This window comes from Strix uralensis, chromosome 15 (assembly GCF_047716275.1).
Source record: "Strix uralensis isolate ZFMK-TIS-50842 chromosome 15, bStrUra1, whole genome shotgun sequence".
NCBI classification, from domain to species: Eukaryota; Metazoa; Chordata; class Aves; order Strigiformes; family Strigidae; genus Strix; species Strix uralensis.
This window is the reverse complement of record NC_133986.1, coordinates 7,626,065-7,643,534: the sequence shown is the minus strand read 5'-3', so window position 1 is coordinate 7,643,534 and position 17,470 is coordinate 7,626,065. Positions and strand designations below refer to the sequence as shown.

Below are 17,470 nucleotides of genomic sequence, written 5' to 3'. Positions count from 1 at the left end.
AACCAAAAGCCAAGAAAAAAAATGAGGTACACATGAAGAGGAGCAAATGAGAGTATGTCCCTGGCAGGAACGAGAGAGACAGTTCTTTGGGATATACGACTCATTGAAGAAGGTGGAATTTAGAAACTGTGAGCCAGGAAATAGTATGTTGTTTGTTGAGAACATTCAGGGGAAAATGGCTTTTGTGTGATCTCTGTAAGTCCAAAGGATTCTACCAAAGAAATATATGACTTATACAATACCTCATCCTAAGGGAAAAGTGCCAGCAGTTCCTCTCATTAAACAAAGAGGAGAAAATATTTTAGAGGAGGTGATTTACATGAAACTGTCACTGATGTTGTTTTGGAGGTAAATTTGGATGAGTGTTTATAAATTTGGTGTGTATGGTTTGGGGTTTTTTGCTTGTTTGTTTTCCTGGAAGTCTGTTCTGGTGAGCCATAGGAGGTGCCTTGTCTTGGCAAATGCTGTAGCTGAAACATCTCAGTGATAATGTACAATAATAGAGTGTATCTAGTGCCTTTCATCTGCACGTTCTATGTTGCTGCATGTCCTCTTTTTTTAAGAGGAAGGTAAGTATCACCGTGTTATGAGAGGTGTAGACAGTTAAGTACAGTGTCAGTAGAATGAAAGAACACAGTATTTTCAGGTAGGCCATACCCATTTTAGAGTTGGAATAGTTATGAATCCACAACTGCAAAAGTGGCACTTGTTTTAAATTATGTCTTTGTGTGGTACTTCCATTTAAATAAATGAGTTTTGAATAGAAAATTGTCTAGACAATGCCAGAACAAAATCCAGAAATCTTGACTTTTCATTCCAATTACCACAAGACAGCAATCCAAAAGACTGTTTTTTGAATCAGAAGAAGCCATTCCATTATGCATTTAATATATTGTTTAAATGATTTGAACAATGAAGTTTTAGTGAGCCACTCTAAAACAAATAGAAGCTTGTTTGCAGTTCATAACAGAGTTCTCTCAGTGACAAGTTTAGGAATGAGGTCACTTTTTTACCAAGAAAGTAGCAACCAGCAGGAGGTTCTGAAATGCCAACTATAATTAAAAATCTGATTTTTCATATGGACACCAAATTCTGCACTGCAGAACTAAATGGGCACAACCCTCTTTTAATGAAGCAGCCTACACAGTTCATTTGTTTAATGCATTCCCCCACACCTTCTCACACCAAGCTCTTCTTTTCTCAGAGTTTTCCCTGAAGAACTGAAATTAGTTATTTGTTAAACTGCTTTGAATTCCTGGGTGGACATTGTTATTCAAATTAATAATTCAATTAAGTTAAAATTCACATTCAAAATAACTTAAGTGTAACTGAATTAAAGCAATTAATATTCATATAAATATATTAACTTAGAATTCAAATTGGGTTTAATTACTGTATAATGTAGGTTAACTTTAATGAGAGGAGGGACGCGTGAGCATGTTGCTCTAAGATAAAATAGGTGTGAATTTATAGCATGCTGTTACCTTGTAAAAACCTGTGTTACTCTCTCACTTTTCAGCATCCAAAAGGATAAAAGGATATGCCAGATATTTTTTTTGTTTGCTTGGTTGTAGGGGTTTTTTTCCTCCATGGGAGCAATAATGTACTTTGCATCAATGGTCAATAGATTTTTCACATGCGTGGATGTGCGGATCACACAGAGCAGATAATATTCTGTGTATCCACACCCTAGTTTGCTCTATGCTGTAATTTGTGTGGCCTCATTGGAAGTGTCTTTATGCCAGTTTTAATGCAGTAGGATTTCTCAATTTATAAAGAAAATTAATATGAAATAAATGTAGATTTTTAAAAAAAATAATAGAAAGAATTTTAGGGCTGAACCTCTTTGCGGTAGTTTGATCAACTGATGGCGTTTTTGGAAATTTTTGTGGCGAGGCAAGTATGCCCTACAGAGTGTTACTGGAAGTTAAAATGGTGACAGTTTTGCAGCAGCAAAGCCTGGTGTGGGTTTAAAATTATGAACTGGAAAACTTTAGAAAGATATTGCACTTTATAATATTAATGAAGGGTTTTGATATTAGATGGAAATTAGGCGTAGCTAGAATTTGACCATACCAGAATGATAAACTGGAAGACTTGAAATACTTGGTGCAGCTGGAAGATAATGCTGTAAGAATTTTTAACCCTGAGACTTTGGACATTTTATTCTAATATTCATGGATATTGTTGTGGGTTTTTTTAGTAATCACTACTACTTTTGTTTACATTTTGCTAATTATTTTTGGAACCGTGTCAGAGACACTCAGAGCTTCTTAGAGGACTGTTTGTCATTACAGCTCCATTGCTGAATAGATTTCAGCTGCCTGTATTCTGGGGCCTGGAAAAAGGACATTGCAGATGAAATTGATATGTCAGAGGGGATTAACTCGTACAATAGTGTACATTATAGCATTTTTGAAGTGTGATGCGTCAGCATTGCAGGGGTTGGGGTTTGCATGCTGGAGAGGAAGACTGGAGCTATGGACGTTGTGTCTCTTACCCTCGCTTCCCTCTGCTGAGCTCTGGTGGCTCAATCGAGAGATCCTTGCAGTGGCAATGTTAAGAATGTTGATTCAACTGTCTTGCTAATCATGATCATCTCTCAGCTTTGTTTTTATTATGTACGGAGCCAAGGAAGCACTCGGCAATGCTTTCACTGCTGATGGTCCAAATTTGATAATTATGTATATACTAATTTTAGTAGAATGCTCCTGTGGATACTGCAAACTTCTGTTCTACCTTGAGCAAGCTTCATGTGGGACTTAGCATAGTTGAGCCATAGTAATCTTCTAGCAGAGGCAAAACAGCAGTTTGAAAGCATGTGGGGTTTGCTTGTCTGCTGTCCTCTCCAGTACTGTCTTGCCTCCTCTTGTGTGTCCGCAGAAGCGAAAGGGCTGACATCAATCAGGAGGAGCAGTCCTGTCTGTACAGCAGTCTGTAGTTTAGGACAGGTGGAAAGGGACGGTGTCTCTGTTTGCCCTTTGGTTATTGTGTAGAGTTCTGATATTTTTTTTTTTTCCCATTCCTGGAGCCCATTTACCACCTGCAGAGGGTTATATTTTTGCTTATTTCATCCATCTTCATTTAGCACATGGGACCATGGAATAGACCTGTAAGATGTGCCCTGGGCATGTGTCTGTGGGCTCCAATGTTTCAGTGCTGAGGCCTCTTCCTAACAGAGCTTTCTGGGCTTCAGAAGCTTATAGGTAAGGAGCTGGAGAAAACAAGATGCTGAGGAATTGGACGTGTACATGCTGAATGTTGTATGAGGTGTGGAAAAAAAAAAAAAAAAAAAATTGCTTGGGTGCAAAAGTGAAGTAGGTTTCGAGAAAAGGAACAGAGGGGTGTGGATGTTAGGAGAGGCACTGAGTTGAAGACCAGACTTGGAGTTTAAAGGTGTGTTGAAGGAGGCATGAAGCTTGGGGGATGAAGGGTGGGAAGTCTTCTGCAAGTAAACTGTCTTTCTCTGATTCTGAATTGAAGCAAAACCTGATTCAGGTCAGTGTTATTGCTCATCTTGCTGTCTAGGAGGATTCTGTAGCAGTACCTTTATTTTCAACATCAGCATGTTCAGCTCAAGCTAGTGGGAACTTCAGGTTTTAACTGTCTGAATATCAATACATTCATGATACTGATGCTTCTAGTAGTTCTGCTGGCACTGATGCAGTTTGTTATTTAACTGAGTGGCTGTATAATTTTCTTTAGTATCAGTGTGCCTTTGGGATTGTTTATGTGTCCCATTTCAAGTAAGTGATAATGCTATCAAAACCATTTCTCCTGCTGTCTGCTATTGTAGGAAACAGAGTAGCCTTGTCAGAAAAGAACTGCTTTTGCATGTGCATAAAGTCATTGGCCTTTGTTTTCTTTATTTTTATTGTATTTTGTTATCTTGGGTTTAAATGACACACAATTTGAGAGGGTTGGGAAGAGTTGTTCTACTGGTGCCTCAGTGTTGTAGACATTCATCCTTCTATTGATGTGTTGGAGAGATTCACTCAAGTGAAATGTTTTTGTTTGTAAACTAGTAGATTTGTGTTACCACTGAAGTGTGCAATTGAAATAGTCGATGAGCTAGGTGTTGAGACTGGAGTCACTCTTGCATTGTAGTTATTAAAATCAGTGTGGAAGAACTCAGTGCAATAATAGAGGAACCAACTAGACTGTGGTGCTTTGTTTTAGTCTTTGAGTCCCTGCGCCTTCTTCTGAAGGCTCTGGTTGTCTGAGACAGCCTGTAGGGAATGTTTTATCTTTGACCTCTTGGGCACACACCCAGGGCATGGGCTCTTTTTAGTTATTCTTTCACAGACCTCCTGGTCTGATTGCTTTAGGAGCCCCAGGACTGGGTGGCCTTGCAGATAGCTGCCAGCAGTTTCCAAGTGGTAGGTGCTCAGGTATGATAATTAGTCTTTTTAAGGGGTATCTGGTAATTGCGATAAAACAGAGGGTAAGCAGTGCTTGCGAGGTTTAAGAAAGCCTTCATATTCCTGTTTTTTCTTTTTTCCCCCATACTTCTAGTGTTGTTTTTTTATTATACTTAATGTTATTACCATTCTATAAAAACATTGCAACTGCTTTCTTGTAATTATAGGGGGAGTTATACATTTTTAATGGAGTTTAATGTTTTTTCCATACAAATATACAGAGCCATTTTTTTCCTCAGGCTATGAACATTACTCTCATTTGAATCAATACATTTCAACTGTTAAATATGTCAGAGTGTCTGTTTTAGCAAAGAAATGCCACCTTTTGGAGCCATAAAATACAGTGAATTGAAAGCTGACACCTAATATATTTTTCATTGGATACAGATGTTCAATGCGAAACTCATTCTTTCAGCTTTCATAAAAGGGAACAGAACTAAAATACTCCAGCTTAGTGTACAATATGCAGTGACTGAACTGCTAATGCAATTCAACATTTAAAAGAGTAGAAATGTATTGTTTAATAGCAGAAGAAGATAGAAGATTTTTTCCATGTCTGTGTAAAGAGAAATATATTTTAGGTTTTTTTAATACTTGTCCAGTGAAATAATAAATCTAAAAATCATAGGACACAATAGATATGTAGAATATGATTTTTCTTTCACCTATGTGAAAAACTATGCTTTCCAAAATAAAATAAAAATCTTGAGTAGGTTAAAAATATTTGAAAGAAATGTTTTAGAAGAAAATTAGTCCATTAAAAAATGCAATACTCTATTCAAATTAAAGCAGTTCTTATAACGTAGTAATTTTTCAAATTTAGCTTTCTAATGGCTTTATGCCTCGTGCCAAAAATGCTGATGGGGCAAATGGGAAAGTATGTAGGCTAGAATGGTGATGAAGGCTTTTGAGGTGCTGAGATGTTCACTTTGTGTATCTGTGGGCTATTATAGTTTCAGTCCTGGCTTCAGCTGAGCTGGAGGCACTGCTGAAGTATTGTCAGTTATGCACAAACTACCACTGAATGTCTGCAGTGCTGCTACTGCTCTTTTGCCTGGAGAAGTCATTTAGGTATACAGGAGCTATAAAGTGGGCTATATGGCAGAGAGAATTAAGGGGGAATAAAAGGGAGAAAAAAATTTCACATTAAAGAGATATTTCTGAAGTAGAAATGTGTTAGAAAAAGCAAGTTTAACCTCAACCAAAGATATGTCTACTGGTGTATCTGAAGGTGATTTTCTGTGAAGATCTTTATTTTAGTCTTTGATTTTAACTGACCGAACTGAAAAGACTCACAATTTTTTTCCCAAAAGATGCTGAAATATACCAGTTTTCAGGCAAGGGCCTAGAGAAACCAACCTCTCTTCACCATTTTTGTAATCATACTGCTTTATAATACTGCTATCTTCAGTGTTATAAGTGACATCGACTGTCAGATTACAATGTAACAGCAATATATTACAGAAGTACAATATTAATTTTTGATTACCTACTTCATTTTTGTTACTTTTGAATGTTAGTTTTCCCCTATCTTCTGAGGGAAAAGGTATAGAAAAGCTTTACTTCTTTTTTTTTTTTTTTATCTACTTTTCCTACATTTTTTGTTAAAAAAATGTTGTGAACCAGTTCTAAACAGATTAATGGATTAATGTTTTCAGTTTCCAGACATCTCATAGGAAATAAATTTCCCCAAAGTAACTAGAAAACCAAAAAAAGCCCTGGTTTAGTCAGGCAGCTGCTTGTGGGTCAAAAATCTGTGTCAAAAAAACCTGACCAGCCATGGGTGGACTTCCATCTGTTGTCCTGCTTGCAAACAAGCTGGTTTTGAGGAGCAGGAGTGGATCTGGATGGGATGAGGAATCACTCTCACTTCAGGTGTTTTTTTGTTTGGTTTTTTTTTTTTTTGGCAGGGTAGACTATTGTTACTGATGATTGCTGTGTAACAGCCTATGAAAAATGAGTTGATAGTATTATTTGTGTTCCCAAATGACATATGTAAATATCACCAAAAATAAATAAATCCTGTCTTAATAGGAGGAGCAAGAATTAGTCCTTGATGCTCTCTTGATATTAGTAGAAATTAAGAGGTCTGAAAAATACAGCTGCTGGTCAAAAAAGTGTCCAAAGAGAAGGCAGATTTTCCAGTAGGAATGTGGAAATGGAAAGCATTCAGTAAGAAATGGGAATATTTTTACCTGGAAATAACGTTAAGATCTTGGAAGTTCAGTCTAGGGCAGTAAATGATTCCCTTCTCACCTGGCCTGTCCAGCCTGGTCAGAATGCACATCTCATCGTGGGACTCATGTAATCTCCACTGCTGAGAGGATGTAAATATGGTGTAATGGAAGGTCGTTTGGTCTGCGGTAGCCAGGAAGGATGATCTCTGGCCGCTGAAGTACAGCATTGTCTAGCATGATAATAACTGGTACATTTTCAAATCAGAGTATTTTGGCTTTGTTCTGTGGGTGAAAATTTTAATCTGTGTGGCAAGTAGATACATAACATGAAATTTCATTCTCTCCCTTTCTTTAAAATATACTTAACTTCTGAAAAAACTCTTTTGAAGGAGCATTGTCCATGTAACATCTTGTCAACTTCTTGCAGGAGTGTTGTCTTAAAGGTTTTGTTAAAAAAATATGATCTTCTTGACATGGTTTTCTATTTCTATTAAAAAAATAAGCTGCAGTAGTGTTAGCAACTCTTAGACTTGTAGCTACCCATGCACACTGATGTAAACCATTTGCCTTCTGCACTCTGTCTTTTAAAACACTATGTTAAAAGCACTGGAATTTCATAAGTAAAAGATATGTGAAGTCTGATATGCTAGAATTATTTTTCAAATAGCACATGCCTTCTCAAAGAAAGCATGTTATTTTTGAATAATTTGGTGTATGTCTACCAGTAAAGTAGTAGTGAGGTTCTTCAGTAAATAGTCAAAGTAATGCAAGTTTTTCAGTTGCAGTATATTTCGAATTGTTGTCAAGATTTCTATTGATTTCTCTTTTTACACAAATGCAGTCTATACTATTGCACTCTTTCTGCCGTATTAACTTTCTGTTTGCTGTTCAGGTAGAGAAATAACAGCAGAAACGTTTATGGAGAAATTGGATAATGGTGCCTTGCTTTGTCGGTTAGCTGAGACGCTGCAGGAGAAATTTAAAGAAAACAGCTTTGATGCAAACAAGCCTGGCAAAGTAAGTGTTGGTAAATGTTTAGCATGTGTCACCAGTATCTGAGGTATCTGACTGTTTTGGTACTGACCTTTCTTGCACAGTTAAGAGATTTCATTTGTAGAGACTCTGCAAATGGGCAGGGAGGTGATTTCTCTGTGTAGGAAAATGACAATATAAAATTGGGGGAAATAATACTTCTTGGGTGAATATTAAGGTAACTATGAGAGGCAGATACTCAAAAAATGACTTATAACATGGTGGATAAGGCATAGAACAAGATCTAGCAGTGTGATGTGATAGCTAATAGATAATGTGGTCCTTGTATTTATTTGCAAGGGGAATATTAAGTAGCTGTGGGAGGTGCCTTTTCCTCCATAAACAGCTCAAAGGAGGCCAATAATAAAATTCTATAGTTAGTTTTGGTGACTTGAGTTTAAAGGTCCTGTGGGTGTTCAGTAAAGAGTTGCAGGGATGATGTGGAAAATGTGAACCTTCAGAAGATCCTGAAGAGCTTTGCAAAGATCAGGTTAAGATCTTATTTGACCGCAACCTCCTTTAATTTAAATGGTTTTCATAGACAACCTTACTGGGAGAAATTCAAGACTGCAGCAAGTGTTTTTCTGGGAGAAGTTAAATTAAATGGTTGACATTTACATTAATGTGTTTACTGTGGAACTGTGTTTATTTTTCTTGTTGAATTCAGATATATCTTCCTTGAAAGCTAAAACAGGCAAATACACAGCAGGTAAAAAAAGAGCCCAGGAGCAGAAATCACATAAAACATCTTCTATTCTCAATCTTTTCATAACTACTCTGTAGCAGAAATTAGAGCACAGCATAAATGTTATCACCAGTTCAGACAACTGACAGTCTTGTGTTATCTGCAGCTGCATAAGTTGTTTTTCTTGATTCCAAGCTCATAATTGTTCTGCAGAAGAATTGTCTGGACTAAGGCAGACTTTATTTATTTAATTATTTTTAATCTTCTGTGGGTTGGGGGGGTGCAGGGGGATGTTGTTTGCTTACTTTGGGTTTTCTTTCTGAAGAAAAAGGAAGAGATAGCTGGGCAGAAAGATAAGAAGTAGAGAAAGAAGGAAGCCTTCCTCCACAAAGAAGGAAAAGACAGCTGGAACTCATATTTCATATTTCAAGTTATAATCGGGGTTTGGTTAGTGTAAGTACTGGATGACTTCTGAGTTCCTCTTTATAATCTGGTCCAGCTTGTCTTCACCTAAGTGGTGGCCTGTTAGTGTCACGGTAGCTCCCAAGCTGAGAAAACACTTATGGCAGTCTTTTGGTTGAGCCTAGGAACTAGCCAGGCAGAGAGAAGGGTTACTTGTTTTGTTTTTTTCCTTTAAAGAAACAAACAAAAGGTACCATTATTGGCAAAAACTACTAAAAGCTTCGGTGAATACCCAAAAAGCAAACTTTGCTACATAGTTCTAAAACCATTCCCTTTTCATATCTTGCCCAGCTGGTGTACTAGAAAATGAATTAAATCGCGAACTGTAAAGCATTTTTTTTTTTACAGACTGTCATCTCAGAAAGCCATGTCTATTTGATGTAAAATTCTCAGGAAACAGAATAGTCATAAATTCTACTACAAAGTTCTAGTGAATATTCAGAAATTCAAACAATATGTTTTTATTAGATATCTAACTACTGCTTTTTGGGGGGTTGGTTGTTTTGTTGGGAGTTTTTTTGGTATCATCAGACTTCGGTCTGATGGTGACTCATTTGGAGGGAGCTACGATTTGGAAAGATAACCTAGAAATGTACCAATGTTTGCTAGTTCTGTTTTGCCACTGAAAAGAGGTAGAGCTCCTTTCTTGTATTAACTTCCTCAGCTGAGAATATGGCCTTCCTTACTTCAATTAGCTGATCCCCTTTTTTGGAACCTAAGTTACATTAGAAGCCAATTAGACATTTGTAATCCCATATGTTGTAATTACTTAGATTTGTTGGTCTTCTATTTGTCAAACTGGTATAACAGGCAGTGCAATTAAAGGGAAAAAATTCTGCTCCACTGCTATTTTCTCAATGTATGTTATTTCATACTTAGTATAGTAAGAATTCAAGGAAATGGCAGAGTAATAGATTTGTGTCATTGTAGACTATTAGGGAGCTATTCATCCTTTCAGATTTTAATTCCCTATGTAGCAGTCCTAGGCAATGGGACTAGTTTACACATTGGAAAATCTGACTTGTGGTGCCAAGGAAATTTATAACAAGATTATACTGTATGAAATTTAGCACAGTAAGAATTCCACAATCCTCCCCTGAATCATTATTATGCACTCTGTTAATAACACATGTGGAATTTTGAAGCCATTTGGCCATTTCTCTGTGCACAGGAAAACGGAAAAGTTATGGTCTTTCACCCAGGTGCCCTGGTGACTTCACTGGCAGCTGGAAGAAGCTACTGACTTCTGTAGAGTTCAGCCTCTATCAAAATAGGTAACATGCTTTTCTATACAGATGTGTAACTTTAATTTTTTTTTTTAGCTAGAAGCAGAGTGATATAAAATGAGTGGCTGCTAGAAGGATCATCTTGCAGTAGCACCAGGTTACAGCTGAGTGAGGGAGACAGGATAAGGCTATAGATAAAGGGGGTGTGTGTGTGTAATCTCACTAAGTCCCTCCACAAGCTTGAAGATTTTGTCTGTTTTTATAAGAGAAGTTTTTCTTTGTGTATGAACTACTTCCTAGATGGCAAAGCTCCATAAAGTATTTTGGTTTTAGTTTTGTCTTAGAGGAAGATGATATATCCTGTTCTGCTTGATACATACTACTGATCATGAATTCACTTGTGTAGCTCTTTAGGGCTGTCCGGCCACTTTAGCAGCTATAGCAACACATGTAAGAAGACATTAAAAATTCATATTCCATACACTGACTCATCAGTTGTTTGCCATAATTCCTTAAGTTCATATTGCAATACTCTACAGAATGGCAGAGGTTAAATCCTATTTCTTCTGGGTTAACTGCTTGCTCAATATGTTTCTAGTCACTGACAGTTTTGCAGTTTGTTTCTTAACAGAACTGTATTGTTCCCTTTCTTATTAGAGAGGACTGCACTTTTTTCAGCCTTCAGGGATCCCCTAGGTCAGCATCAGCCTTTTTGAGTGTGGAATAAATCAGGAAAGTGAAAAATACAGAAGTTGTGCCACCCAAAATACTGTTTACCAAATCTGTAAGGAAGATGGTGGTATGGATATAAGCACTTCCTTGTTTTGTCACATGGAGACACTTGTGGATCCTGGGAACATTTTCAAAAGAGTTAGGATATGACTGGTAATATGACTTGGGATTACGGCTTTAAGAAACTGGAAAGGACATTAAAAGGTGTGTGATGCAACAGTAGAGTCTTCTTTCCTTAAGAGTCAGAGGAAAGCAATGAAGGAGTAACTTTTTATGAGTGAAGGAGATCAGTGGAGTAGCTTTTTACGAGTGATTGAATAGCGTAGGATTCTTCAGTGTGGAAGAAGGCAGCATGGGGACATGTGATCGAACCTGCAAAATCAGGACTGGCATGGTAGATGTTCAGTCTTTTCTATACAAAAACTATGATACATCGAATGAAGCTAGCAGGAACCAAATGAACAAAAGGGGGTCTTTGTTTACAAACCGGTTGGAAATTTCTTGCCAATGAGTATTGAAGTTTATCTCGGTTCAAGAAAACACTTAGTAAGGTAATGAAAGAGAGATCTCTTAGAAGGCTGAATACACGGGAACCTCATCTAGATGAGGAAGACCCCAGACTGGAAAACGGTTGGTGCTTGAGAAAATATTGAGAGGTATAACATGTTTGCTATGGTCTTAGTATTCCCTAGATATGTGCGGCCAGTCTGTATCTGGGTTAGATGAACCTTTAGCTGACCCAGTAGGGTCACTCTTATCTTCTCTGTGTTATTACTTCTTGGGACTGAATATCTTGCTAGCTGTACAGGTGGACATGGACAAATCTGTCCTTTCCCAAGGGTCAAACTTCAAAGAAGTTATTTTAACTTAAATTTATAATTTTTGTTTCTGTCTAAAGATGCCTCTTCAGGTTTGAATCCCTGCAGCTAAAACCAGCACCTGGGTTGCACTCTGCTTTGGTATCTGTTATCCAAGGGAGTAATGTGTGATTGAGAGCACTGGAGTTTGGCAGCCTCTGGTGCCATTTTCGCAGTCTCTGCTCATTGCCCTTCTGAGCTTAATGCCATAATAGGCACTTGTGGATATCATAACAGATACTCGGAGTGTCTTCCATGAGTCTAGCACCCAAACCTTGTGGTGTTTGATTTGTTAATCATTCAGTAATAAGTTATTAAAAGCATTTCAGTTTCTAAATTTAATGATTGTTCATTTCAAAGGAAGTTAGGGGCTAGGTTCTTTTGCAAATCGCAAAAAACAATGTTCTTCATTGTTAAGCAGCTAAACAATGCTTCAAAACCTGAGGATTCTGAAAATATTGATGTTGTGTCTGATTCTCTGCTTCAGACAGACAAAACTTTGAGTTTTAAGTGAAAATGGAAATTTTAAATAGAGAGAGTGGTATTACACTGGTGTGACTGTGTGATTTTTTTTTTAAAGTAATTTTTTCCCCTTTTTGGAGATTTTCCAGTCAAATAAATCTAATTGTGTACATTTATAAAATGACAAGGAGATGACTGCTATCAATCTTAATAAATGCTGAAGATTTGTGTGGTAGTAAGTTGTTGGAACTACCTGTGCTGCTGCTGCTAATGATCTACTGTCTAGAAACTACAGACTTATTATTATAGCAGGAGTTATTCCATAAAAGTGATTCATGTCATAAGATGCCATTTTGTAATTTTCTCCCATTGGCTTGGATTTCATCTGCATGCTCTCCTGGCAGTATTTTACTTTTCCTGACAGATAGTTAATTTGAGAATTTCACAGCTGTACAAACAAATTCAGAGCATCAAGGCATGTGCAGTATGCACAGAGACTACATTTGCTTGGACTTAGTTGAGTAAGCCTATTAATTAAGATTTTTAAATAAACATAAATAAATTGTGTTAATAGTTATCACCATTTTAATAGACAGGGCATACTAGTCTGCCCACCATCCTTGAAGCTGCCTATATATTTATGACCAGTCTACTGAAAACAGTGTTTTCATGGCAAATGAATGAAAAGAGGTTGAAGCTGAGTCATCCTTTTTCTACAAGTTCTCAGAGGTTAATCAGATAAATCTCAACTCAAATGTCTCTTAGAAATACTTTTGAATAGTGAATTGGAATCTAAAATTCAACTTCACTTTCAGGAATCTGGGATCTAGATTTGGTTTGGCCGGTAAGAGAAATAGAAGTACAAAGTAAATCCAGATGCAAATATTTAAGTCCTAGAATGTTTAATTCAAATATGCATTTAATTTTATTCTTCCAATGGGAGCTGAGTTAACAAGTTTAAACTGAATGTGCAGTGAAATAAAGCTGTTGTGTAGAAAACAGCAAGTAAATTTTGTCCTTGGATGTGCACCTGCACTTCCATTGAAACTGTCTATGAAACAGTAATTTCTGCACACACACGTCCATGTATTTTCTAACATTAAGAAATTCTGTCCATGTCTCACCCATAGTCCTAGTATCTGAAGTGTATTTTGCAGTTGTTCCATACCCAAAGCTTTCACTTCCTTCTCGGAAACGTACTTAGCGAATCTGATACTTGGTGGGTGTAGATCACTTGGACACCATTGGCTTCTCAGTCATGCATAAGGTGAAATTTTTGGCCTAGTGAGAGCCCTTTAAGAGTCACATTCTGCATTTTGAGAGTTACAATTAAGAGACCTGAACCACTATTGGGGATGGAAGGTTTTTGCACTTAATTTTAAGTTCTAATATTGAAGTTGTATCTCAGAGGTGAAACAATCAGTTTCATAACTCACAGTTTGTTTTAAATGTCAAGATGTTTATGTTTTTAAAGAAAAGTATGTATATCTGTGAAAGTAGAGGCAGAATCCTGTAAACTAAAGGACTTGAAAAGCCAGGGAATTGCCTTGAATTCTGTCAATATTGAAAGAAGGGGCTGGTGGCAAAAGAACAAGATTATAAACTAGAGGCCAAGTTAATTCCCCATCTCAGCTGTAAGCTTATTGTTTGCTTTTGGGAGAATACATCTCTGTGCTTACATTTTCCACATCTGTAACCTGGGAATACTGTTCACTGTACAATATTGACTTGATTTGTGAACATTGTGAAGTGCTTTAAGCACTTTGAGTATTGCTGCCCCATTTGGTGAGCTGTGATTAGTATTAGGTCGTTCCCGTCATGAAAACAAATTGATATTTGACTCTGCTCATTTACAAGAAACATGGAAACTTGTGGTTTGCTAAATGTAGATAGGAGACAGACCTTTGCTTGTGAATCTACTGCTTCAAAGAGTTTTGTGTCTGCTCTGCAATGGGGACATGAGCAAACATAGGGAACCTAGTCCTCCTAAAGTAGAGAATCTGAACCGATGACTTAGGGTTTGACTCATGTCCCAAACCAGTGAGAGTTGGGATTGAGTAACAGCTCTGGGATTGCTCTAATGATTTATAAGAACAAAAGATGTGTTTATGGTTGTTCTATTTTTTCAGTCATTCCTTTGCATAAAGGGAATTATGTGAACGGAGAAATTATGAGAATACTGGAGATTCACGAGGAGAAACAAATGCCTCTGAGTCTCCAAGGCATGCATCATCAAAGAAAGCAAATTGTCTGGCAGCAGTTTAGAAATGAGGAAATTTGTTTTTAGAAAATCTTATGTATCTTCATATTGATATATTATCACATAAGTCAAATGATGAAGGACTATGTTATTGTAACCCTCATTTGTAAGTAATCCAGACTGTTCAAGTCTTGGACAAGGTGAGACATTTGTACAGATACTGTAAGGTTAAACTGTTATTTTTGTTTACAGAATAACATACATCTGACAAATTGTAAAAGGTATAATAGGTCATGTCAGTATATTTTCACTTGAACTGATCAAATATCAAACCAGGAAGAGAACTAGAGAAATATTTAGTAATTTCCCAAGGCAGATAGCTTGGCTGGTGGACAGGAGGCAGGCTGTGCTTGGCATAATTCAAAGACTCAGTAGTTGGTTTAAGATTTATCTAAACGGAATAAAATTTTGAAGACCCCAGTACTTTTGAAGGGCTCTTAAAAATGATGAGGCTATCTTTGGGCTACATATTGTAGTTTATAGAATCAACACCAAAGCTCTTTGAGCTTCCCTTACTGGAGTTGTCAAAAAGTGGGTGTGCATTAAAATTATTCAGGATATTAAAATGCAAAAAATAGGCCAAACCAGATAACTTCATTTTTCTTCTTCAAGTTGAAAAGGCAATCTTTTCTCAACAAATGATTGAGGTGCTGTGCAATGAAAATTAGTAGATTTATATTTTCTTTTCATTTGGCCTTTCCGAAATAGAATAATGCTTTTTGAACTTACTGCATCAAAGTATTCTAATTAGGAATAAGATTAACAGATTCCTAAACTGAAATCAGATGTGTGTGATTGCTATGAGAGCATCCATAGCTACAGTAGAGAGAGCTGCTTCAATGTTTTTTTAAATTTGGAAAGGGTATGAATTTTCATGCCTGAAGGTATAGTTCAAGTTCAAATGGAAAGGGCTAAGAATAAATTTTCTCTTTGGACAATTTCTTCTATTTTCTGTCTGCTTTGATGTATCTTCCTTTGAAGTATGTGGATCTTGCTCTTCTCAGACCCTGGATGGCCAAGCTGAAAATCTGATCTAATCAAGATGGTGGTTTTATTTTTAATGTAGGCTTCAGTTTCTCAGGGTTATCTGTGTCCTGTGGATGGGATGGATTCCCAGCAAATACAGTATTCTGTAGACTGGGTGTCTTGAGCTTGTCTGCCCAGGGTAAAGAGTCCTCAGGTATAGCAGAACCACGTTCGGGTGCTCTCTGTAAGTTATAAATTTGACTCTCCAGTTGAGAACTTCATGAATGTGGTTAGGCTATGAACAGATTCTTTGTGGTCTGGGGCAGCAATTTGCTTGTCTGCGCACTTGTACTTTCTGGAGACTTTTGTTTTGCAGTAAAAGTTTGTGGAGCCAATTTCTGATCATATACAATATAGATATGGTGCTCAATTACTTGGGAGAGGAAAAAAAAAGTACAGCATTGTCTTTCTATGTATTAATCTTTGTAGTGGCAGACTGATGTGGATATTAGAGGAAAAGAATAATCTTGCGAAATGACTCACAAGTGCTAATCCATCTGGAAGGAATCATTTCCACAAGACTGTAAAGCTGTTTGTTAGAGAATTCCTTGTACCTTTTTCATACATGTCAATAGCTTGCTGAGCTTATGTTCAACTGGATTGCTACCAGGTTTCTTGCAGATACTGTACTATTTGCCTGCCACAGGTCATCTGGACAAACCCCGTATGCCTCAGCAAGTAACTTGTACAACTAAAGCTTTTCTGCTTGCAGCAGGATTGCATGGTAGGATAGAGTTCTTTTTCCCACTAGACCATAAAAGGAGACTTCTGAAGAAATTTATGATATTATGTGGTTGTCTGCTTAGCACCTTCCAGGTGAATATACTGAAGAACTTCTTATAAGCTTTTAGGTGCGCTTTAAGCCATGCACTGTGGTGGGGCAGAGCTACACAATTCTGGAAGGAGCACCGAGACATCATATGTCTCCAGATTGTTCTTCCCACTGATACATCTTGTCCTTGGGAAAGCATGCTTTGTGTCCTTGTTTGGCTGGAGCACATTTAATCTCTGTGTGAATTGGCCTTGCTCTTGTCAGTGAACCTGAGGTAGGGATTCTCCTGCACAACCCTCCCTCTGCGCCTATTTGACATTGCAGAAATAATCAGAACTGGCATCTCAAGGTAATTGTCCTGGAAGAAGCAGTACAGATTTAAGCAGTTAACTGTCTGTTAGCTCCTGCTTTGGAATATGTCGTAAAGATTCAGACTGCAAATCAGGTCAAGAGGAGAACCAAACTTTGTTTTCCAATAATATTATTTGACTAGAAGAAATCTCAAATTTTTTGCCAGAGATACTTAATTAACATTGGTTTTGTATGGAATACTAATACTTCAACACTTTATCAAGTTTGTATTAAAACTGGAAGTTTTTATAACATTTTTACCATTACTTCAGTCTGGGTACTGCATATAGGGGTGGCATGTGTTCTGAGAGAAATACAGAGACAACCATTTTTAGATTTGCTGGATTTTGCCTCTTCAGTGAAATGCATTGTAATATTCCTATTATTTATTTTGTTAAGTCTTTAAAGTGAACTGTAAAAATCTTTGTAACAGATCTTTCTGTGGGCCTTTTTATTTAGACTATTAGGAATAGTCTGGAACAGAAATGTAAGATTAGGGACTTGAATGGAAATCAGCAGATATTTTTAAAAGCTTGAGAAAATATAACTTAGACCAACTATCTTTGGCTTAATTGTGCAATTCTTAGGTCAAACTTAGTGTTAGTAGTTTTTAGGGAATAATGAATAAGCAAGAACTACAGAATTTGGTCCATTTACCAATAGTGAGTCTTGAACTTCCAGTAATGAGCCAAAATTTCTGAAACAATGGGAATAGTGAATATACAGCCATAAGTGATGACTGCAATGCAGAAGGAGACAACAGAAATCACTTTGAGGCATAGACACCAATTTATAGATATCATAATTATGTCCAATTTGTTTATTTAAATGAACATGAATTCCCATTTGTGCTTGTATATGTAAATTGGCGCCAAATGCTTCAAGTGTACAATAAAGCTTTGTTAGCAACTTTAGAGGCTGATTTAAGGCTGGTTTGGAAATTTGGCTGTATAGATTAACATTCCAACATGTTTTTCAAATCACAGACATTTTAAAATTGTACGCCA

General features: G+C 37.0%; 1 protein-coding gene across 1 annotated transcript in view; it reads left to right on the top strand.

Annotated features, from left to right (window-relative positions):
- GAS2 (growth arrest specific 2) overlaps positions 1–17,470 on the top strand; it is an 86,307-nt gene that overhangs the window by 931 nt on the left and 67,906 nt on the right. Inside the window, exon 2 of the mRNA XM_074884818.1 lies at positions 7,491–7,615. Within this exon, the coding sequence (XP_074740919.1) occupies positions 7,491–7,615 (125 nt within the window). The remainder of the gene's footprint in view (positions 1–7,490; positions 7,616–17,470) is intronic.